Here is a 24,206-nt window from a genome sequence, read left to right as displayed (position 1 = left end):
TTGCTTATCCAATGAATTGTAGGCAAAGCCATTCTTTCACTGTTCCTTATTGCTGATCAACTGAATTGTAGGCAAAGCCATTCTTACACTGTTTCTTATTGCTTATCTAATGAATGTTAGGCAAAGCCGTTCTTTCACTGTTCCTTATTGCTTATCCACTGAATTGTAGGCAAAGCCATTCTTACACTGTTTCTTATTGCTTATCTAATGAATGTCAGGCAAAGCCATATTTACACTGTTTCTTATTGCTTATCTAATGAATTGTAGGCGAAGCCATTCTTACACTGTTCTTTATTGCTTATCCAATGAGTTGCAGGCAAAGTCATTCTATCACTGTTCCTTATTGCTTATCCAATGAGTTGCAGGCAAAGCCATTCTTACACTGTTCTTTATTGCTTATCCACTGAATTGTAGGCAATGCCATTCTTACACTGTTCCTTATTGCTTATTCAATGAGTTGCATGCAAAGCCATTATTTCACTGTTCTTTATTGCTTATTCAACGAATTTTAGTCAAAGCCATTCTTTCACTGTTCTTTATTGCTTATCCAATGAGTTGCAGGCAAAGCCATTCTTTCACTGTCCCTTAATGCTTAACCAATGAATTCTAGGCAAAGCCATTCTTTCACTGTCCCTTAATGCTTAACCAATGAGTTGCAGGCAAAGCCATTCTTTCACTGTTTCTTATTGATTAACCAATGAGTTGTAGGCAGAGCCATTCTTTCACTGTTCTTTATTGATAATCCAATGAATTGTAGGCAAAGCCATACATGCACTATTTCTTTGTTTTAAATTCAGGCAAATCAATTCCTACTCTATTCCTTGTTGCTTCTCCAATAAATTGCAGGCAAGTCTATTTTTACACTGTTTCTTAATGCTTATCCAATTAATTGCAGGCAAAGCCATTCTTACACTGTTTCTAATTGCTTATCTAATGAATTGTAGGCAAAGTCATTCTTACACTGTTTTTAGTTGCTTATCTAATGAATTGCAGGCAAATCCATTCACACTTTCTAATTGCTAATCTAATGAATTGCAGTCAAAGCCATTCTTACAATGTTCCTTGTTGTTTATCCAATGAATTCAGGCAAATCAATTCCTATTCTGTTCCTTGTTGCTTCTCCAATAAATTGCAGGCAAATCTATTTTTACACAGTTTCTAATTGCTTATCCAATGAATTGTAGGCGAAGCCACTCTTACACTGTTTCTTATTGCTTATCCAATGAATTGTAGGCAAAGCCATTCTTACACTGATTCTAATTGCTTATCCAATGAATTGTAGGCAAAGCCATTCTTTCGCTGTTCCTTATTGCTGATCAACTGAATTGTAGGCAAAGCCATTCTTACACTGTTTCTTATTGCTTATCTAATGAATGTTAGGCAAAGCCATTCTTTCACTGTTCCTTATTGCTTATCCACTGAATTGTAGGCAAAGCCATTCTTACACTGTTTCTTATTGCTTATCTAATGAATGTTAGGCAAAGCCATATTTACACTGTTTCTTATTGCTTATCCACTGAATTGTAGGCAAAGCCATTCTTACACTGTTTCTTATTGCTTATCTAATGAATTGTAGGCGAAGCCATTCTTACACTGATTCTGATTGCTTATCCACTGAATTGTAGGCAAAGCCATTCTTTCACTGTTCCTTATTGCTGATCAACTGAATTGTAGGCAAAGCCATTCTTACACTGTTTCTTATTGCTTATCTAATGAATGTTAGGCAAAGCCATTCTTTCACTGTTCCTTATTGCTTATCCACTGAATTGTAGGCAAAGCCATTCTTACACTGTTTCTTATTGCTTATCTAATGAATGTTAGGCAAAGCCATTCTTTCACTGTTCCTTATTGCTTATCCACTGAATTGTAGGCAAAGCCATTCTTACACTGTTTCTTATTGCTTATCCACTGAATTGTAGGCGAAGCCATTCTTACACTGTTTCTTATTGCTTATCTAATGAATTGTAGGCAAAGCCATTCTTACACTGATTCTAATTGCTTATCCACTGAATTGTAGCAAAGCCATTCTTTCACTGTTTCTTATTGCTTATCTAATGAATGTTAGGCAAAGCCATTCTTTCACTGTTTCTTATTGCTTATCCAATGAATTCCAGGCAAATTCATTCTTTCGCTTACTGCAAATTCAGAAATTATTGTGATGCTTTTATTATTGCAAAAAACTTGTGACAGGGTTATAATCGAAATAATTCAAACTCTCATTTTGACATTTAAATTAAGAATTCAAAAGGATGTTTCTCATCATTATTAAATATTTATATCGCATTTTAGTCTTAAATGAATGAATTGCAATAATAAACCCAAGCAATGATTTCTGAGTTTTAGAAATAAGATTAATGAATAAAGTTAAGATTTTGTTTGGAAAGTAAGATTAAATGAAAGTGTATGATCCTCCTCCCTAAATTGGCTCAATTAGAATTAAGTCAGAAATATCTTGTGAAAGGATTAGATCTTGAAAAAGATTTGTTGTTGCACATATTTTCTTGATTAAAAGCACTGAAGTTTTTGATATTAATTTTTAAATGCAGTTTTGATGTTGTTTCCATTTAAGACATTTCTGTTTGTATTAAATTAACTCTTCATGTTTTTGAAATTTTGAAATATGTAAAAAATGGACCAATACCTGATATGTGGTTTTTTTCTTCAAATATTGGAATTGACTGGATGCATTTTTCTATTTATATAATTACTATGAAATATACATATAGTATTTCCTTAGGCATTTAATCACTATAATAAGAGCCACTTTCATTACATATACTTTATTTGTGACTTACACTTCATTTTCTATAGTGCTAATAAAATTCACTGCTTGGCTGATATCAAACATTAACATGTAGATTTTAGAACAATGTAATTATCTAAATGCATGACCTTTACCCATGTTTTAAATCAAGTGTGGGATGTTAAATCTTTATAACAAGAAATATTACAAGAAAATTGTAGACAATGTTTACCTTTGTGATATAATGAACAGGAAATTAAGGTAATATTTGACAGGTGTTTCTTTGGTTTTCGTCAGTTCATGTTATGTTAAAACTAACAAGTGGGCTGTAATATTGTTGATATAAATGATAGTTTTGTTCTTGTTACCTGACTGTTTATTGTTGATTGAAAGGGGGTTGCAAAAGACGAGATGTGGGAAGGGGGAGGTAATGTTAATGATGCAGCAACTCAACAACAAAAGTTAATCAAAATAGATAGAGACAACATTCAGCCTTCAAGTTTATTGAGTTGGAACCTTAGTTTCTGAATAATTTCTTATTTTAAACCAAAAAATATTACAAATGTTTGTAAGAATTCATATCAGTACCAAGACACTAAAAGTATAATGATGAGTTTTAACTTATGGGAATCCTTTGTGATGTCATGGTATCTTTTCAGTCCTTAAAAGAGGGGGGATAGGACCTTTATTGGGACTCCAGGATCGGGTGTTTTTAAGTTCAGAATTTCGGGATCCGGGAATTCTTATTTTGAATTTTGGGACCTCAGGATTTCATGTTTTTAGGACCGGGATTTGGGGATTTCGTGTTTTTAAGCCCGGGAATTCGGGATCAGGACCCCTCCTACCCTCCCTCTTAAAATATTGTGGGAATTAGGGGACTTTCATGTAATCTTGACATATTTATTTCAATCAACAGTTTCAGATAAATTAAAATAAATTAAAAATTAATTGTATAAAAAATATTGACAGAATTGAAGATTGAATGAAAAAGTCAGGTAACATGGACATTCTATTTTTTGTGAACAATCACAGTCTGACAGTAATGTGTGGAGTTTTAAATGAGCAACAATTGCCTATAGTCCGAAAATGATAAAATGAAAAGAACCTATTTTTATCTTTTATAGTGGGAGATTTGACTTCTCCTCAGATAACTGTTTTTTATTTTAATTTCTTTTTTTTAATCATGATTAAACATTTTTGCAAAATTGAAAAAAGTTTTAGAATGTTTATTGCAGTTTGGTATTCACAATTCTGTTTCAGGTCAAATATATCCAGATGGATTTCTTCACATTCAAAGTGTTGGAAAAAATGGCCAAGATGTTTTTCTAGTCAATCAAGCATGTCATCGAATCATATAAAGAATGAAAATACAAGAATTGATCTACCAGACATCATCCAAGAACCACAGAGCCCTAGTGCAGAATCGCCCCTTAATTACAGTTATTCAGATGGCTCTCCAACAATTCAATTTGATATCACCTCAGAATTTGGTATAGAGGTATTCAAAGAAATAGAACAAAGCAAAATGAAAAATACTCATTCAAACAAGGACTCCAACAATTATTGTGAATTTATCAAAAATGAAGCTCCTTCCATAGACATTGAAAAGCAAATGAACAAAAATAAAAACAGTGAAATAGTTGCATGTGTAAATGTGATTAATGGGGAACATCAGTTAGTGGATAATTCTATGTCAAACAGACAATCTCTGAACCATCATGATGGAAATAATGATATATTGAAACTTGACAGAGGAACCTTTAAAGAAGATTTGGTGGAGAAGTTAGAACATTTAGCTGTATCATCAGATGATATTGTGTTATGTGATAGTACCCCTCAAAGTTTGACTGTTGACAGTGGTTATGCTTCCAGACAAGTATCCAAGGATAACTGTTCCTGCTAGTACATATATATGCAGTCATTTAGAACAAACTTTGAGCAAAACTATGTGGTTAAATATTTCTTTTCAGGTTACTGCATCAACTATGCATATGCAAGCTTTATGTTGTCTTTTTCATTAACTTTTAATCGACAATAGTTGTAAGATACTTTAAAACAAAAAAAATCATTTTGAATGTTTTTATACGACCGCAAATTTTGAAAAAATTTTCGTCGTATATTGCTATCACGTTGGCGTCGTCGTCGTCGTCGTCCGAATACTTTTAGTTTTTCGCACTCTAACTTTAGTAAAAGTGAATAGAAATCTATGAAATTTTAACACAAGGTTTATGACCACAAAAGGAAGGTTGGTATTGATTTTGGGAGTTTTGGTCCAAACATTTTAGGAATTAGGGGCCAAAAAGGGCCCAAATAAGCATTTTCTTGGTTTTTGCGCTATAACTTTAGTTTAAGTTAATAGAAATCTATGAAATTTTGACAAAAGGTTTATGACCACAAAAGAAAGGTTGTGATTGATTTTGGGAGTTTTGGTTTCAACAGTTTAGGAATTAGGGGCCAAAAAAGGGCCCAAATAAGCATTATTCTTGGTTTTCGCACAATAACTTTAGTTTAAGTTAATAGAAATCAATGAAATTTATACACAATGTTAATGACCACAAAAGGAAGGTTGGTATTGATTTTGGGAGTTTAGGTCCCAACAGTTTAGGAATTAGGGGCCAAAAAGGGACCCAAATAAGCATTTTTCTTGGTTTTCGCACCATAACTTTAGTACAAGTAAATAGAAATCTATGAAATTTAAACACAAGGTTTATGACCATAAAAGGAAGGTTGGTATTGATTTTGGGAGTTTTGGTCCTAACAGTTTAGGAAAAAGGGGCCCAAAGGGTCCAAAATTAAACTTTGTTTGATTTCATCAAAAATTGAATAATTGGGGTTCTTTGATATGCGGAATCTAACTGTGTATGTAGATTCTTAATTTTTGGTCCATTTTCAAATTGGTCTACATTAAGGTCCAAAGGGTCCAAAATTAAACTTAGTTTGATTTTGACAAAAAATTAATCGGTTGGGTTCTTTGATATGCTGAATCTAAAAATGTTTTTAGATTCTTGATTATTGGCCCAGTTTTCAAGTTGGTCCAAATCGGGGTCCAAAATTAAACTTTGTTTGATTTCATTAAAAATTAAATAAATGGGGTTCGTTGATATGCCAAATCTAACTGTGTATGTAGATTCCTCATTTTTGGTCCTGTTTTCAAATTGGTCTACATTAAAGTCCAAAGGGTCCAAAATTAAACTTAGTTTGATTTTAACAAAAATTGAAATCTTGGGGTTCTTTGATATGCTGAATCCAAACATGTACTCAGACTTTTGATTATGGGCCCACTTTTCAAGTTGGTCCAAATCAGGATCTAAAATATTATATTAAGTATTGTGCAATAGCAAGTCTTTTCAATTGCACAGTATTGCACAATGGCAAGAAATATCTAATTGCACAATATTGTGAAATAGCAATATTTTTTTTTAATAAGAGTTATCTTTCTTTGTCCAGAATAGTAAGCAAGAAATATCTAATTGCACAATATTGTGAAATAGCAATATATTTTTTTGATTGGAGTTATCTTTCTTTGTCCAGAATCAACTCAAATCTTTGTTATATACAATGTATATTTACTTTTTACTACCAACTGATAAATTAAAATAATCTTTACCATTCAGTGATAACAAGCAGTTTTTTTACATCTTAATATTTTATGATGTATTTAAATGAGTAGTTATTGTTGCAAACTCCATTAGAAATTTAATTGAGATTAATTTGGAATAAGGGAAAGGGGGATGTGATTAAAAAAAAATGGGTTCAATTTTCTCATTTGAAATGAAATTTCATAAATAAAATGAAAATTTCTTCAAACATTTTTTTGAGAGGATTAATATTCAACAGCATAGTGAATTGCTCTAAGAGAAAACAAAAATTTTAAGTTCATTAGAACACATTCATTCTGTGTCAGAAACCTATGCTGTGTCAACTATTTAATCACAATCCAAATTAAGAGCTGAATCCAGCTTGAATGTTGTGTCCATACTTGCCCCAACCGTTCAGGGTTCAACCTCTGCGGTCGTATAAAGCTACGCCCTGCGGAGCATCTGGTTTCTATATATATGTACAATTGGTATTTTAATATCAATTATGGTTCACTGTTTGTCAAAAATATCCATTGATACCTAAATTTTAAATAAGGACAAACCTGTGCCAGTAGAAAAGTTTTAAGACCTAGCTTTATGTAAAGGTTGAATGTGTTTTGTATTAACCCAAAGACTGTTACATTGGAATCTGTTATCATTCAGGTTTCTCAGCCAAATCTTCACTCCATATTGTTTCCTTTTATGTATTAAGACCAAAGTATAATAGACAGACCTTATCTGAGATGTAAACTCATATTCTTTGGATTTTATCATAGTGGTATAAACACATTTTCAAAGTTTAATGGGATAAGAACCACAGAACAAATATGTTCTTATAATTTTCATATGATCTGCTTTCTATACAAACAAGTTTATACAAAACATTTCCTTCTGAACACTATTACATTATACATTGTCACTGGTTAACTATGGGAATTTTTTTTTTAACTTTCCCAAGAGGTTGTTTGCAGTTACAAGCATGCAATTTACTGTACACTGAATCTCTTTGATGAATTATCTGAGTAACTTTTGATGCCGTTTTATTTTCAATATATAAGTAAAGCAAATCACCTTATTTTTATTTATTTAAAATTTTTTAAAACAGGATGTACCTATTTATTTTACAGAGATTGATCAATGGTTTACAAACTGTAGTGCTTTGTATATTGTTTAGTTGTACAAATTTATTGTTGTATATTTTGTTTTTAATTTATTTTATCAAGTGCAATTACCATTATTTATGTTTTATGTTGTATTTTGTATTTTAGTTCAAGTTTTTATTGTAAGTTTGTTCTTAGTTGTTTTTTGTTTTTTTAAACTGTGAACAAAATTTTATATAATTTCCAAAAATCTAAAACTTTTCTAATTTGTTTAGGATTTTTTCTCTTAGACTACAATTTTTTTGAAAACTCAGTAATATTTGTTGTCTGCCTATCTGTTACATGCATTGAAATTGAGACAGTTTATCTCATACCATATCTAGAAGACAGGAATTTTACATAAATGATGTTGGTTCTTTTAAAATTCCTAATACCGTTAAGGTTTGAAATATGAGGTTTTATACCTAACGTAATGGTACCCAAATTTTACCTATTTAGCAAAAATAGCAGCAAATATCTTACAAGATTTCCTAGAGACTAATCAATTTGTAGTTTATGATTTGATACTATGCAAATCTTTCAACATAGGTAAAAAAAAAAAAATATACACAAAACATTCACAGTATTTATCAACAGATGAAGTGTTTACTGAAAAAGCAAAATGTATGGAAACGTTGCCATGCGACGTCATCAAAACATCATCTTTTTAAAATTAGCAAATACATTATGTTACAAGCATCCATTTCTTAAAAAAATGAAGAGTAAGCATGGACTTATCTCCAATTGTTCAAAATATTTGAAGAAATTTAACAAAAGCTCTGTTATTTGACTTTTGGCGATGCGAATTTAAGCATAGATGCAGTTTTGGTCTTCCTCATTACAGAATCATTGATGGTTAGGAGGTCAGCTCAGACCAATTTTTCTATGATTCCATGTGGATTCAAAATTAAATTGTTGAAACCATATAGTAAAATAATGATACATCTACAAAATAAACACATAATGAAAACTTTTGACCAAAGAAGTGCAATTTGGGTACCCTAATGTTACCTACCTATTAAAAATAAAGAGCTGCTGAACCAACACCTCCTTTGTTTTGTGCTTGTAGAGTTCCTTTACATGCATATCAGATGGTATGCAGGGTTGTCAGGAAAAAAATAGAAAAACAAATACTGCTTAATTAACAACACTTAATAAAACTGCATCAGTTCTGTGTTGCTTCAAAACAGCTTGTCTTAAAAAATAATTTAATACTTGTCAAATTCATTATGTGGTAAAATGACCATGATAAGGTAAAGGCAGAAGTGAAAGTGTTTAACCAAATATTTTTTGAAGGATAGAAATCAATCTTATAATGTCTATGACTTATTCATACCTTATGTAATGTAAAGCATCTTTTTAAAATTGTGGTTGTTTATCTCTGCATTATTATACGACCGCAAATTTTGAAAAAAATTTCGTCGTATATTGCTATCACGTTGGCGTCGTCGTCGTCGTTGTCGTCGTCCGAATACTTTTAGTTTTCGCACTCTAACTTTAGTAAAAGTGAATAGAAATCTATGAAATTTTAACACAAGGTATATGACCATAAAAGGAAGGTTGGTATTGATTTTGGGAGTTTTGGTCCCAACATTTTAGGAATAAGGGGCCAAAAAGGGCCCAAATAAGCATTTTCTTGGTTTTCGCACTCTAACTTTAGTTTAAGTTAATAGAAATCTATGAAATTTTGACACAAGGTTTATGACCACAAAAGAAAGGTTGGGATTGATTTTGGGAGTTTTGGTTTCAACAGTTTAGGAATAAGGGCCAAAAAAGGGCCCAAATAAGCATTATTCTTGGTTTTCGCACAATAACTTTGGTTTAAGTAAATAGAAATCAATGAAATTTAAACACAATGTTAATGACCACAAAAGGAAGGTTGGTATTGATTTTGGGAGTTTAGGTCCCAACAGTTTAGGAATAAGGGGCCAAAAAGGGACCCAAAAAAGCATTTTTCTTGGTTTTCGCACCATAACGTTAGTATAAGTAAATAGAAATCTATGAAATTTAAACACTAGGTTTATGACCATAAAAGGAAAGTTGGTATTGATTTTGGGATTTTTGGTCCCAACAGTTTAGGAAAAAGGGGCCCAAAGGGTCCAAAATTTAACTTTGTTTGATTTCATCAAAATTGAATAATTGGGGTTCTTTGATATGCCGAATCTAATAGTCCGGCGGCTACAAGCATATTTCAGACGAATTATGCACATCCTGTTACAAGCATGAAATTTGGCATAGACCTTCCTCAACTATTACTCTTTTATTTCAGATAGGGAGGCATTTGAAAAAAATGTCTCACGTCCGGTAAAATCCAAAATGGCGGACGTCATACTTGAATCAGCCCAATATCGAAGGCTAGCGTGTAAAAATGTGTTATTATCATGCTCCTATCATAATATTTGGTACAGACCTTTGTTTTTTACTACTTTTGGATAAATTAAATAGATTAGATGTCTTCAGAAACCCCACTTCCGGTTAAAATCCAATATGGCTGACATTGTACTTAAATAAGCTTATTTTTTAGGGAGGGTAACTGAAATGTGTTTTAACGTATTGCTACTATCATTACATTGTGTATGAACCTTTCTTTGGTGTTTCTGATGGATACAATGCATAAGACATATGTCTTAAAAACCCTTTCTTCCGGTTATATCCAAAATGGCGGACAGAGAAATATCAATTTTTTATTCAAATTTTCATTTTTTTTCAATATGTAAAGAAATGATTTTATTTTGTGCTGGTCATTAAACTTTTGGCTTAAGGTTATCCTCAAAACCACTTATTCTAGCATGTTGTAAATATTTAGATATAAAGTTGACACTTCCGGTTAAAAATATGACGTAAATTTCAAAGATGAGTCCTCAATCTATTTCTTCGATTTAGAGTTTTGGATAGATTGATTAAAACAAAATAAAATCACTATAGTACTAAAAATTATTTAAAATTATTACTATTTGGCCAAGAATACATGTTTATTCACAGTCACCATGACATGCACACATCGCAGTGCACGGGATACCCGATTTCCCACATTAAAAATGACCGCGGAATCCTTTCTTACATCCACAATGTATAAGCTTTTGACAAAATGATGAGGCCTCAAAAAGAGTTTTTCAAAAGTTATCCTCTTTGTCCCCGCCTGGAGTGTGTAGCATAAGAGCCAATCCCAAGCTCGTCTCCCTAAACACCTGCCTAAGTATATTGCATTATTTACATGCTGGAAATGACTAGACCAAGTTGAGGGAATAGCCTCGAAAAGCCGTCCCTGCTGCGCAAATAGTTATTTTCTTGCTTCGTTAACCATGTTATACCCATCTGCTAAGTTTGTGCGATCTTACAGTAAAACCCCGGTGATTTAGTCTGATTAATCATCATTCTTTTTGTTAAAGTCACATCTTCAAATGCAATCAATGTCTCCCACATAGTCTTTCCCCCCTTTCAAGCAAAGAGAGAACCATATCATAACAGGTAAAGACATGGATAACAATAAGTGTTTCAGATCACTCAGATCACTCATTGCCGAGTGCATTTGAAAGGCCATTGATAGATATTAATCCAAAGTATTTTGCCCTTCTAAACACAACGTCTACCCCTATGTCACGGAATAGCGAAACAGTAGTGACAACATCATCATTAACGACTGTTCGAATCATGACTCGTTTAAGTGCGTGTTTCACTGCATCAGACATGCACCATGATTTTAGTGTCTGCCTCTAAATGTGAACTTGGTGCTGAACTTGAAATACATTACGTGGTGGATAAGATAGAATATCCTGACCATTTGTTGCTATAACTACCATACGCATCCAAGACTTCATCCACTCGTATTTCAGTTTCAAGGTATTTTATTTAGGTAAGGACATAATACCCAATCAGCATACTCAGTAGGCCGCAATTCACAATCGGAGAGCTGATTTCCAACATTTACAAAGACTGTGGTATTGTTTCTCACATCTTAATAAATTCTGCAAAAACACATATTTTCTTGCCTTGTTAACCTAATCTGTTTTTTTTTATCTTCCAACAAAACCACGTATCGTTTTCAATGACATTAAACATCAAATCCATATGGTGATGTTGGCTGGTCAATCATCATTCTAAATGCTATAGTCACATCTTCAAACTCCATTAATGTCACCAACGCAGTTCCTTTTCCAGCGAACGTGTTATCTTTTAATGCCTAGTGCATTTGAAAGGTCATTGATTGATATATATCTTATACTTTTCCCCTTCTAAATGCAAACCAAAGTTTGTCTGCCCTATGTCACGGAATAGCGAAACAGCAATGACATCAGTATCGACTGTCTGAGTCATGACTCAGTTAAGTCTATGTTTCACTGCATCAGACACATCTATCTTGATTCTAGTGTCAGTCTCTTCGTGTAAACATGGTGCTAAACTTGAAACATCATCAAGTGGTGGATAACACTAAACATCCTGAGCATTTGTTGCTTCAACTACCTTGTACTCAAAATTGTATTGAGCAAGCTCCTGTGAATGAAAATTTAAAAGTTCTTTCTTAGTGTCGTCATCTCTCAGAAAACTTTCCCATCTTTGAGGATGTTTTTAATCCTGGGTTCGTCTATGTATTCCCTTTCCCCTAAATGTTGCCCTTGCTTCTTTTAGCAGTTTTCAAACTACCAGTATTTCGCTATTCCGTGACAAAGGGGCAAACGAACTATTGATTGTATTTGGGGAGGCAAAAAACTTTGGATTAATATCTATCAATGGCCTTTCAAATGCACAAGGCAATGAGTGATCACACACTTTTATTTCTGACCAATACCTTATGACGGGTTGTGATACTGTTCTCTCTTTGCTTGAAAAGAAAAAAAAAGACTATGTGGGAGACATTGATGGTATTTGAAGATGTGACTTTAACATAAAGAATGATGATTGATCAGCCTAAATCACCGGGGTTGTACTGTACAAACTTATCAGATCTAACATGATTAACGAACCAAGAAAGTCAATTTTAGCACAAAAGGGAAATCTCATTTTAAGTGGGGCTGTTCCCACGACTTGTTCTAGTCTTTTCAAGCATGTAAAACGTGTAATATACTAATGCAGGTGTTTAGTGAGACGAGCTTTGGATTGACTCTTATGCTACCTTGTCTTGTCACTAATGGATTGCGAAGGGAAAAAGAGGGTCCCTTTAAAAAAAACTCTTTCTGATACCTCATCATTTTTTCAGAAGCTTGTACATTATGGATGTAAGAAAGGATGCCGCGGTTATTTTTAATGTGTAAAATCGGGTCTCCCGTGCACTGCCTTGTGTGCATGTGGTGGTGACTGTGAATAAGCATGTATTCTTGGCCAAATAGAAGTAGTTTTAAATATTTTTTAGTACTATAGTGATTTTATTTTGTTTAAATCAATCTATCCAAAACTCTACATCGGAGAAATAGATTGAGGACTCATCTTTAAAATTTACGTCATATTTTTACCGGAAGTGTCAACTTTATATCTTAGCATTTACAACATGCTAGAATAAGTGGTTTTGGGGATAACTGACAGCCAAAAGTTTAATGACCAGCACAAAATAAAATCATTTTCTTTACATTTTGAAAAAAGTTGAAAATTTGAATAAAAAATTGATATTTCTCTGTCCGCCATTTTGGATACTTCCGGAAGTAAGGGTTTTTAAGATATATGTCTCATAAATTGTCCCCTTCAGAAGCACCAACGAAAGGTTCATACACAATGTATTTTAGTAGCAATACGTTAAAACACATTTCAATTACCCTCCCTAAAAAATAAGCTTATTTAAGTACAATGTCAGCCATATTGGATTTTAACCGGAAGTGGGGTTTCTGAAGACATCTTATCTATTTAATTTATCCATAAGTAGTAAAACACAAAGGTCTGTACCAAATATTATGATAGTAGCATGATAATAGGACATTTTTACACGCTAGCCTTCAATATTGGGCTGATTTAAGTATAACGTCTGCCATTTTGGATTTTACCGGAAGTGAGACATTTTTTTCAAATGCCTCCCTATCTGAAATAAAAGAGTAATAGTTGAGGAAGGTCTATGCCAAATTTCATGCTTGTAACAGGATGTGCACAATTTTTTACAAAGCCGCCGGACTATAACTGTGTATGTAGATTCTTAACTTTTAGTCATGTTTTCAAATTGGTCTACGTTAAGGTCCAAAGGGTACAAAATTAAACTTAGTTTGATTTTGACAAAAAATGAATCGGTTGGGTTCTTTGATATGTTGAATCTAAAAATGTACTTAGATTCTTGATTATTGGCCCAGTTTTCAAGTTGGTCCAAATCTGGGTCCAAAATTAAACTTTATTTGATTTCATCAAAAATTGAATAAATGGGGTTCGTTGATATGCCAAATCTAACTGTGTATGTAGATTCTTCATTTTTGGTCCCGTTTTCAAATTGGCCTACATTAAGGTCCAAAGGGTCCATAATTAAACTGAGTTTGATTTTAACAAAAATTAAATTCTTGGGCCTCTTTGATATGCTGAATCTAAATATGTACTTAGATTTTTGATTATGGGCCCAGTTTTCAAGTTTGTCCAAATCAGGATCTAAAATTATTATATTAAGTATTGTGCAATAGCAAGTCTTTTCAATTGCACAGTATTGTGCAATGGCAAGAAATATCTAATTTCACAATATTGTGAAATAGCAATTTTTTTTTTAATAAGAGTTATCTTTCTTTGTCCAGAATAGTAAGCAAGAAATATCTTATTGCAAGAATTTTTTTTAATTGGAGTTATCTTTCTTTGTCCAGAATCAACTTAAATCTTTGTTATATACAATATACAATGTATATTAACTTTTTACTACCAACTGATAAATTTAAATGATCTTTACCATTCAGTGATAACAAGCAGTTTTTTTACATCTTAATATTTTATGATGTATTTAAATTAGTAGTTATTGTTGCAAACTCCATTAGAATATTTTAATTGAGATTAGTTTTGGAATAAGGGAAAGGGGGATGTGATTAAAAAATTGGGTTCAATTTTTCTCATTTGAAATTTCATAAATAAAAAGAAAATTTCTTCAAACATTTTTTTGAGAGGATTAATATTCAACAGCATAGTGAATTGCTCTAAGAGAAAACAAAAATTTTAAGTTCATTAGAACACATTCATTCTGTGTCAGAAACCTATGCTGTGTCAACTATTTAATCACAATCCAAATTTAGAGCTGAATCCAGCTTGAATGTTGTGTCCATACTTGCCCCAACCGTTCAGAGTTCAACCTCTGCGGTCGTATAAAGCTACGCCCTGCGGAGCATCTGGTTTTAAGGTTGGACTAATACTCATTTACATGCCAAGTAATTATTTTTGAAATTATGTGAGATGCAGAACTTCACTGTATTACAGAATGTGTTCAAAGATGCAAATTATTAATTGAATGATTTTTTTGGTCATAAAAAACACTCTTTGTTTATATCAATTGAAATTGTTGGTATTAGAATTCAAAACCATTCAACCATTATAATTGTAAAATAAATGGTAAAAAGGAAATTTATGAGTCAATTTTAAATAGGAGTCCAGAAGTTTAATTTATCTATTTATTTATTTTTAATTGCAGCAATTTTATTTGATTTTATTCTGATATCAACAGTTGTTATTATATTCAAAATAAAACACAAATAAGTTACATGCTGTTGTTTCTTTTTCTGATCATTGCCTATAAAAATTTGTAGAAGATAAATACTGGTAAAGAATTTTAACTTTATAAAAATTTCTAAGTGTAAATGAACTTAGCTTAGAATTTAAGAAACAGGTTGAATTCAAGGTTCTGATAAGCACTTCTCTACTTTCCAAGCCATTTGGGAAATTGTATGTCACCTTCGTACTGCAAATCTTATAACTGTTCCAAATGAAATATTTAGGGGAACATATCAACAATAATGAAATTTCAGGGAACAAAATAAAAATTCTGCCAAAATATGGCATATAAAAAGAACTCTAGTGGAACCAGTTATTAATTTCACAAACAGTTACTGTTTAAAAAAAACTTGTGTGGTCAACCCATTTTGAATGAACAAAAAGTATAGTTGCAGGATAAAAAGAATAATGCTAATCTTTCATTGTCCAGGATAAGTGTAATGTTTTCTAATATAGTCTTGTTAAATGTATATTCACTTAAAGTTTATTTGACTGGTCTTTTTGTAGTAGTATCACAAAATGTTCTTTTAAAAGGTCAAGATCTATTAAAGATAGTGTTTTCAAACTATATGGTTTAATCTACAAACAAAAGTACACACACTGAAATGACTCCCCTGCTTTACTGATCATGATTGAATTAATGACGAAAGTCTTTAAGATAAAGGTTCTACTACAGCTATCATAGGAAGTCAACACTATCAATAATCCATGAAAATGAGGTCAAGATCAGACAAACCCTGCCAGACAGACATGCACCCTTTAAAATCATTCCACACAATAGATATAGTTGACCTATTGCACATATTATCTGAGAAACAGACCTGACCTCATAAACTTTATTCAATGAACTATGAACTTGAATTCAACGTCTGAGATTGCTCTAATGGCTGACATTATCAGATGTCAGAGCAGGACCACATATGTACACTTAACAATGATTCCATACACTAACTATAGTTGATCTATTGCTTAAAGTATTTGAGAAATGTGTGTAAGAGGACCCTGGAAACTTGCAATAGTGATATTAAAAAAAATAGGGAGATACTGAGGGGTAGTCAAAAAACCATAAGTTGAAATTGGACAGAAAACAGCAATGTTCCAAAGAATAAATTGAACAGAAGAAAAAAAACAGTCCACAAAATTCCACATAACACTAAACAGGAGAAAAAAAAAATATGAGGAACCTCACCAATTCCTGTCCCACCAATGACCATGTCGGGTTGCTGATATTTAAATCCTGGAAGTTATATCATTGATAAGCATGATAAAGGCAAACCATAGCATATAAACTATGAAATGCAACTCAGGTTCTATTTTCACTTTCCATGATTTATTTCTCTTAAATTGAGTTCTTGAAATTGAGTCAAAACAGTAAAAAAAAATTCCAGGTCATTCTTTTACTTATAAATATCAGCTTGTTTTTATAAGTTTTTAACTTTACTACATAAACTAGAAACTACCTGTGTGGTGATTTCAATAAACATTCCAGCAATTGTCTACTAGGGTAATTGTCTCAGAAAGGTGGAAAAGTATGTGACTCAACTATGAATTGGTCAAATCAGCTGATCTTTGTATATACATGTATAGAAATTCAGAAAAAAGGGTCTCTGGGTGATAACTATAGCTTGCTTAGTCCATTGTTGGAACCCAAAGTTTTACTACATACAACTTTTATAAAACAGGCTTTCATCAGAGTTTGCTGTTTGTCCTTGAATTTTGTCCATGAGATATTAGAAAACTATGTCCAATTTTTTTCCATTTTTAGCTCACCTGGCCCGAAGGGCCAAGTGAGCTTTTCTCATCACTTGGCGTCCGTCGTCTGTCGTCGTCGTCCTGCGTCCGGTGTTAGCTTTTACAAAAATCTTCTCCTCTGAAACTACTGGGCCAAATTTAACCAAACTTGGCCACAATCATCATTGAGGTATCTAGTTTGAAAATTGTGTCCGGTGACCTTGCCAACCAACCAAGATGGCCGCCATGGCTAAAAATAGAACATAGGGGTAAAATGCAGTTTTTGGCTTATAACTCAAAAACCAAAGCATTTAGAGCAAATCTGACATGGGGTAAAATTGTTTATCAGGTTAAGATCTATCTGCCTTGAAATTTTCAGATGAATCTGACATTCCGTTGTTAGATTGCTGCCCCTGAATCAGTAATTTTAAGGAAATTTTGCTGTTTTTGGTTATTATCTTGAATATTATTATAGATAGAGAAAAACTGTAAACAGCAATAATGTTCAGCAAAGTTAGATCTACAAATAAGTCAACATGACCAAAATGGTCAGTTGACCACTGTAGGAGTTATTGCCCTTTATAGTCAATTTTTAACCATTTTACGTAAATCTTAGTTATCTTTTAGAAAAATCTTCTCCTCTGAAACTACTGGGCCAAATTAATTGAAACTTGGCCACAATCATCTTTGGGGTATCTAGTATAAAAATTGTGTCCGGTAACTTGGCCAACCAACCAAGATGGCGGCCATGGCTAAAAATAGAACATGGGAGTAAAATGCAGTTTTTGGCTTATAACCCAAAAAACAAAGCATTAAGAGCAAATCTGACATAGTTGAAATTGTTGATCAGGTCAAGATCTATCTGCCCAGGAATTTTCAGATGAATTGGATCATAGGTTGTTAGGTTGCTGCCCCTAAATTGGTAATTTTGAGGAAATTTTGCTGTTTTTTTGTTATTATCTTGAATATTATTATAGATAGAGATAAACTGTAAACAGCAATAATGTACAGTAAAGTAAGAACTAAAAATGAGTCAACATGACCAAAATAGTCAATTGACCCCCTGAGGAGTTATTGCCCTTCATAGTCATTTTTTAACAATTTTCACAAAATTTGTAGATTTTCACTAACATTTTCCACAGAAACTACTGTTATAGATAGAGATAATTGTAAGCAGCAAAAATGTTTAGTAAAGTAAGATCTTCAAACACATCACCATCACCAAAACACAATTTTGTCATGAATTCATTTGTGTACAATGTTTAATATTAACATAGACCAAGGTGAGCGACACAGGCTCTTTAGAGCCTCTAGTTTTTTTTATACAAGTCTAACTTTGGTGTCTTTGTCTTGTCTGTGATGATATAGAGATTAATTTTTCTGGCATCTTGTTGAAATATTTTTTATAAGTTCCTTTTTTAAAATAAATGATTGATTCATGACAGATCATTGATATTTGGTATACATGAATCTCCTTTGCATACAATATTTGAGCTCCCATGTCATTTAAAATTAAAAATTTAAATTATTTTATTGAATGAGTATTTATGAAGAATGTAACGGGCATTTTTGCTTGTGAGAAAGGATTCTACATTTACTGTCTTTTGTGGATAGTTGTCTCATTGACAATCATATCATGTCTTCTTATTTTTTAAATTTTATATTCTCAACAAATTATATGCAAGATGTGACTGGTATACGAGTCTATTTGTTAGACAATTATTGACAAAGGCAGATAACTCTAATTAAAAATTTTGCCTGAATGGTACAATGAACTGCAGGAATTAAGGTACACTATTGCATAAGAATCAGTACACTACAAAGTTGAGGAGAATATGGTGCTCAGATCAATTGGCTTATGATTCATTAACTTTGACATTTCAAAATTGTTCATATTTCTTGTTTTGAGTGTGTCTTTGAGAAGTATTATATATTTCTTTGATGTTTGGAATTTTGTTGTGATAGCATCCATGCAGGTTACTTTTGATGAGAACTGTTGAATTCGCCACTTTAAACATGTGTCCATAAATTGAAATAAACAAAATGGATTGTTCATTATATAATCAAAAGTTTTAAACGAGAGGTGATAATAAAAATGAAAATGCCAGAAAAATAAATTAACAGGCTATTATGTGAATTATTTTTAACTATGGAATTTGCATAATTTCTTGTGCTTATTTTTTTTTTTAATAAATTCCATGTTTATTTGGTATTATGATCTTTGAGTGGTTAATAACACTTTCCATACAATGTATTTTGGTTAGATAGTGTTGTGCGCGGCACAGTACATTCTATTGAAAATATACCATTTTCTCTGTTATAGAAAGTGTTGTGCGCAGCACAGAACATTTAAGTACAGAATAAGCTTGGAATTTATTAAAAATTTCAATAACAAGAAATCAAGCAAATTCCATAATTAAAAATAATTCCAAGTTCAAATAATACCCTGTTAATTCCTACATAACACCTAGTTTCCTTGTTACTTACAATACTAATTATACATTTTTCTATTTCAGCCCAGAACGACGAGCAGATTATGTCCTTACTGACTATCACAGGGTAAACTACTTACACAACAAAATGGAAAAGGGGGAAAAATACAAACGCAGAAAGAAGTCCAGGCAAAATGGTGAGGCTGAGAGGTCCAGTAATAATAACATAGAAGACGATAGCAACCATACAATGTCACTTCCAGCAATATCTACTATCCATGGGACCTCAGGGGCATCAGCAAGAGCAGGCTATGATGAACTATCAAAATGTTATACAAGACAATCAAATGAGTTAGAATCTAGTTATTTATCAGACAGTGAATCAAACAGACCTTTGTCAGCAGACAGAGAGTTTAGATTTTCTACATCTTCTTGTGTGGATAATGAGCATGAATCAAACAGTATTACGTCATCGCAGAGAGATGATCGAATTTATACTGCTACAATATTAGATGGAGAACTTGAATCAAAATTTGGTTTGGCTGGTAGAGGTTCTAAGAAGGAAAGTCCTTATGCAATATCAAGTATTCTCCCTAATGTTCCTGCAAATCATATAGATGATGATCACCCTCCAGCTCCTCATGGAATGTATGCTAATCATCAGTTTGAAAAACTGAGAGGATTTCAGAATAAATGTTTTGTTGATGAAGAGCACAAAAACAAGCCTTTACCACCAAATCCATTTCCAGATTTACGATCCCATACAACATTACAGAGTTCTCTGTATGACAATGCTGGGGAAAATGGTTTATATAAGAAGAACAAAAAGCCAGTTCCTAAAAAGAGGCAGCTTAAAAATCAAGAAAATATTTTTTAATTGTTTGATTGTTTTTTACTGGCTGGTAATGACACAAATTTGATTTCTAATTCTTTGAATTTTTGAAGGATAAAAACAAAGCAGAAGAAAACATGAATTTTTAAGCCTTTTCTTTGAAATCCATGTAAGTGTGAACGAAGCTAGGATAAAGTATTTATATTTTGAAAAGAATTTTTCCATTTTTTTTATTCAAATATTGTGATCTTTTTTTGTCTCTCCTGCAATACATGTCCCTGATAATGCGTCTTAAGTATGCTATTGTGTTAGCAGTCGTGGTGTATAATTGTACAAGCATTCCATATGTGTACATACATGTCTCATCATTCTCATGCTCTGGAAACTCTGTCTTACTTCTATTGTTTATGTCCACATTTTCAGTTTAATTCCTTTAGTTACCTATAATCTACTTTAGGTTTTATAAGGTAATTTTCTCATAAAGAGTTTAATACCATGACCAGCTTCTTTTTATTTAATTATATTGACTGGGAACCATTGCATTGGCGAAGAAGAAAAAAAAACTTTTTTCAAGATCTTCATTTTTTGTCTAGTAAACACAAGTTTTGTCTACAAAATTGATTTCTCAATATATGACAATCATTTGTTCTGTTAATTTTCTTGTTTTTGCAGTATAATTGTTTTTGAATGTGGAATTTATGTCACAACGAAGATAAACAATATTTTGTATAATAATTATATTTTGTAAATTATTTTATTTATTGTTAAACTTTTGTTGTATGGAGTAAAATCTGTTACTGTTGTATTTTATATAATAAATGAAATAAAAAATTGATTGAACATTTTATAACTGATGGTAAAGCTAGTAAACCGTCGTGTGAACTTTAGAAAGCAGTGGAAAAAATTATTTCATTAAGCCTTATAAGTAAGATAGTCAAGTATTACCTGCATCTCAAATTATGTGCTCTCATGAAAGCTATCAAACACATGAAATTAAAACTTGTTACAAGGGACAACATCAAAAGATCGATGTAGGTTAAAAAACTTAAATCAGCGAAAAAACTATGTGAATTAAGTTTTTTATCCTACATTGAACTTTTCATGTCGTCCCTAATGCATTGCCCTGTACTGCCTGCCTATCAAACTTAAGAATGATGTGAGACAAACTTAAAACTAGGTAAGCATCTTCTAATATATCTAAACTCAATCATCTTACTTCATATATTTTTAGTCCAAGAACAAAAAAAGGGCAAACTGGTAGTAAAATTGTTATTAGATCTTTGCCATATTTACTGGAGATTGAATGATCTTGAATGGAACATTATAAAAAAATCTAGAATAAGTAACAATACAATCAATCACACAAAAGATCTCTTGTTTTATTATTCCCCACTTTTCGGAATTATGTTTTCTTGTCTCCCTTTGTTTAATTGTTTGTCTTTTTTGTTTGTTTGTTTGTTTGTCTGTCCCACTTCAGGTTACTGATTTTGGTCAAAGTAGTTTTTGATGAAGTTGAATTCCAATCAACTTGAAACTTGGTACACATATAAAAAAGAAGATGTTGTATGATTGCCAATGAGACAACTCTCAACAAGAGACCAAATGACAAAGAAATCAACAGCTATAGGTCACCATACAGTCTTTGACAATGAGCAAAGCCCATATCAAAGTCAGCTATAAAAGGCTCTGAAATCACAAATTTTAAACAATTTTTAAGTGATAAAAATAACGGCCTAAGTAATGCACAAAAAAGGAATGAAAAAACAAAAATATAACACAGAAACAAACAACAACCACTGAATTACAGCTCCTGACTTGGGACAGACACTTACATACAGAATGTGGCGGTTAAACATGTTAGTGGGATCATAACTTGGGACAGTGGTATAACACTCACAGTACAACATAAGCATGAACTATAACTAGAGGCTCTAAAGAGCCTGTGTCGCTCACCTTGGTCTATGTGCATATTAAACAAAGGACACAAATGGATTCATGACAAAATTGTATTTTGGTGATGGTGATGTGTTTGAAGTTCTTACTTTACTGAACGTTCTTGCTTCTTACAATTATATCTATAATTAACCTTGCCCATTAGTAACAGAGAAAAATATTTGGTAAAAATTTACATAAATTTACCGAATTAATGAAAATTGTTAAAAATTGACTATAAAGGGCAATAACTCCTAAAGGGGTCAATTGACCATTTAGGTCATGTTGACTTATTTGTAGATCTTACTTTGCTGAACATTATTGCTGTTTACAGTTTATCTCTTTCTATAATAGTATTCAAGATAATAACCAAAAACGGCAAAATTTCTTTAAAAATTACCAATTGGAGGGCAGCAAGCCAACAACCGATTGTCCAATTCATCTGAAAATTTCAGGGCAGATAGATATTGACCTGGTAAACATTTTTATCCCATGTCAAATTTTCTCAAAATGCTTTGGTTTTTGAGTTATAAGCCAAAAACTGCATTTTACCCCTATGTTCTATTTTTAGCCGTGGCAGCCATCTTGGTTGGTTGACCGGGTCACGCCACACATTTTTTAAACTAGATACCCCAAAGATGATTGTGGCCTAGTTTGGATTAATTTGGCTCAGTAGTTTCAGAGGAGAAGATTTTTGTAAAAGATTACTTAGATTTATGAAAAATGGTTAAAAATTGACTATAAAGGGCAATAACTCCTAAAGGGGTCAACTGACCATTTCGGTCATGTTGACTTATTTGTAAATCTAACTTTGCTGAACATTATTACTGTTTACAGTTTATCTCTATCTATAATAATATTCAAGATAATAACCAAAAACAGCAAAATTTCCTCAAAATTACCAATTCAGGGCAGCAACCCAACAACAGGTTAACCGATTCATCTGAAAATTTCAGGGCAGATAGATCTTGACCTGATAAACATTTTTACCCCTTGTCAGATTTCCTCTAAATGCCTTGGTTTTTGAGTTATAAGCCAAAAACTGCATTTTACCCCTATGTTCTATTTTTAGCCGTGGCGGCCATCTTGGTTGGATGACCGGGTCACGCCACACATTTTTTAAACTAGATACCCCAATGATGATTGTGGCCAAGTTTGGTTTGATTTGGCCCAGTAGTTTCAGAGGAGAAGATTTTTGTAAAAGCTAACGCCGGACGACGACGGACGACGGACGACGGACGCCGGACGCCGGACGCCAAGTGATGAGAAAAGCTCACTTGGCCCTTTGGGCCAGGTGAGCTAAAAATCAGTTGAAAAGGCTGAACTCATCAGATGGATACAAATAGAAATACATATGTGTAGATTCCCATCAACAACAAGACACAAAGTACAGATCTGAGAGTGATTACAGTTACTGAAAGCTAGTTCAAAGCCATAAACAAATAATAAAAAAAGTCATGCATCTAAAACTAAATTATCGATCTGAACACATCCAATAGATTAAGGTTAAAGACGCCATAAACAGTCTTATAAAAACATGATCATGTGCAATGCCAAGATACAGGAATCGACAGACTGTTAAAATCCATGAAAGTGGATATGTATATAACATTAATATTTAGTTTTGAATTTTGAAAAAATTTTCGTCGTATATTGCTATCACGTTGGCGTCGTCGTCGTTGTCGTCATCGTCGTCCGAATACTTTTAGTTTTCGAACTCTAACTTTAGTAAAAGTGAATATAAATCTATAAAATTTTATCACAAGGTTTATGACCACAAAAGGAAGGTTGGTATTGATTTTGGGAGTTTTGGTCCCAACATTTTATGGCTGTACAATAACTACATTTGAACTCTGGTGAATAGTTGTCTTATTATCAATCATACCACATCTTCCTTTTTTTCATACTTATATATGAATTAGATTTTGAGTCATATTGGATTCTACAATTTACACTTATTACAAAACTGTGAACAGAAAACTAGATTATAAATACTGGAAAAAAGACTGTACAGACAATGAAGTGAAGTGAAGTGAAGAATACAAATTTGGAGGCTCATAAAAATTTGATAGCATTATAAACAATAAAGTCAAGAAATATACCTGCACGCCAAAAACAGCTAAATTATTCTACAATTCTATTTCAGGTGGCAAAGAAATACCAAAACAC

At 32.4% G+C, this 24,206-nt stretch overlaps 1 protein-coding gene across 11 annotated transcripts in view; it reads left to right on the top strand.

The window, feature by feature from the left end:
• LOC134712454 (uncharacterized) overlaps nucleotides 1–20,940 on the top strand; it is a 41,999-nt gene extending 21,059 nt beyond the window's left edge. For 7 of the 11 annotated variants that reach the window (XM_063573992.1, XM_063573997.1, XM_063574000.1 and 4 more), the window contains one exon: nucleotides 19,358–20,940. In XM_063573992.1, coding sequence (XP_063430062.1) covers nucleotides 19,358–20,150 — 793 coding nt within the window. In that variant the 3' untranslated portion in view covers nucleotides 20,151–20,940. Of the gene's footprint in view, nucleotides 1–4,003; nucleotides 8,142–19,357 lie in introns of those variants that run through there. The other 4 variants (XM_063574001.1, XM_063573999.1, XM_063573998.1 and 1 more) reach the window with 1 other exon arrangement.
• Nucleotides 20,941–24,206: the final 3,266 nt, after the last annotated feature.

The sequence above is a fragment of the Mytilus trossulus genome, chromosome 3, assembly GCF_036588685.1.
Source record: "Mytilus trossulus isolate FHL-02 chromosome 3, PNRI_Mtr1.1.1.hap1, whole genome shotgun sequence".
NCBI classification, from domain to species: domain Eukaryota; kingdom Metazoa; phylum Mollusca; class Bivalvia; order Mytilida; family Mytilidae; genus Mytilus; species Mytilus trossulus.
The sequence above is the reverse complement of the archived record's forward strand: the minus strand, read 5'-3'. Positions and strand labels throughout refer to the sequence as shown.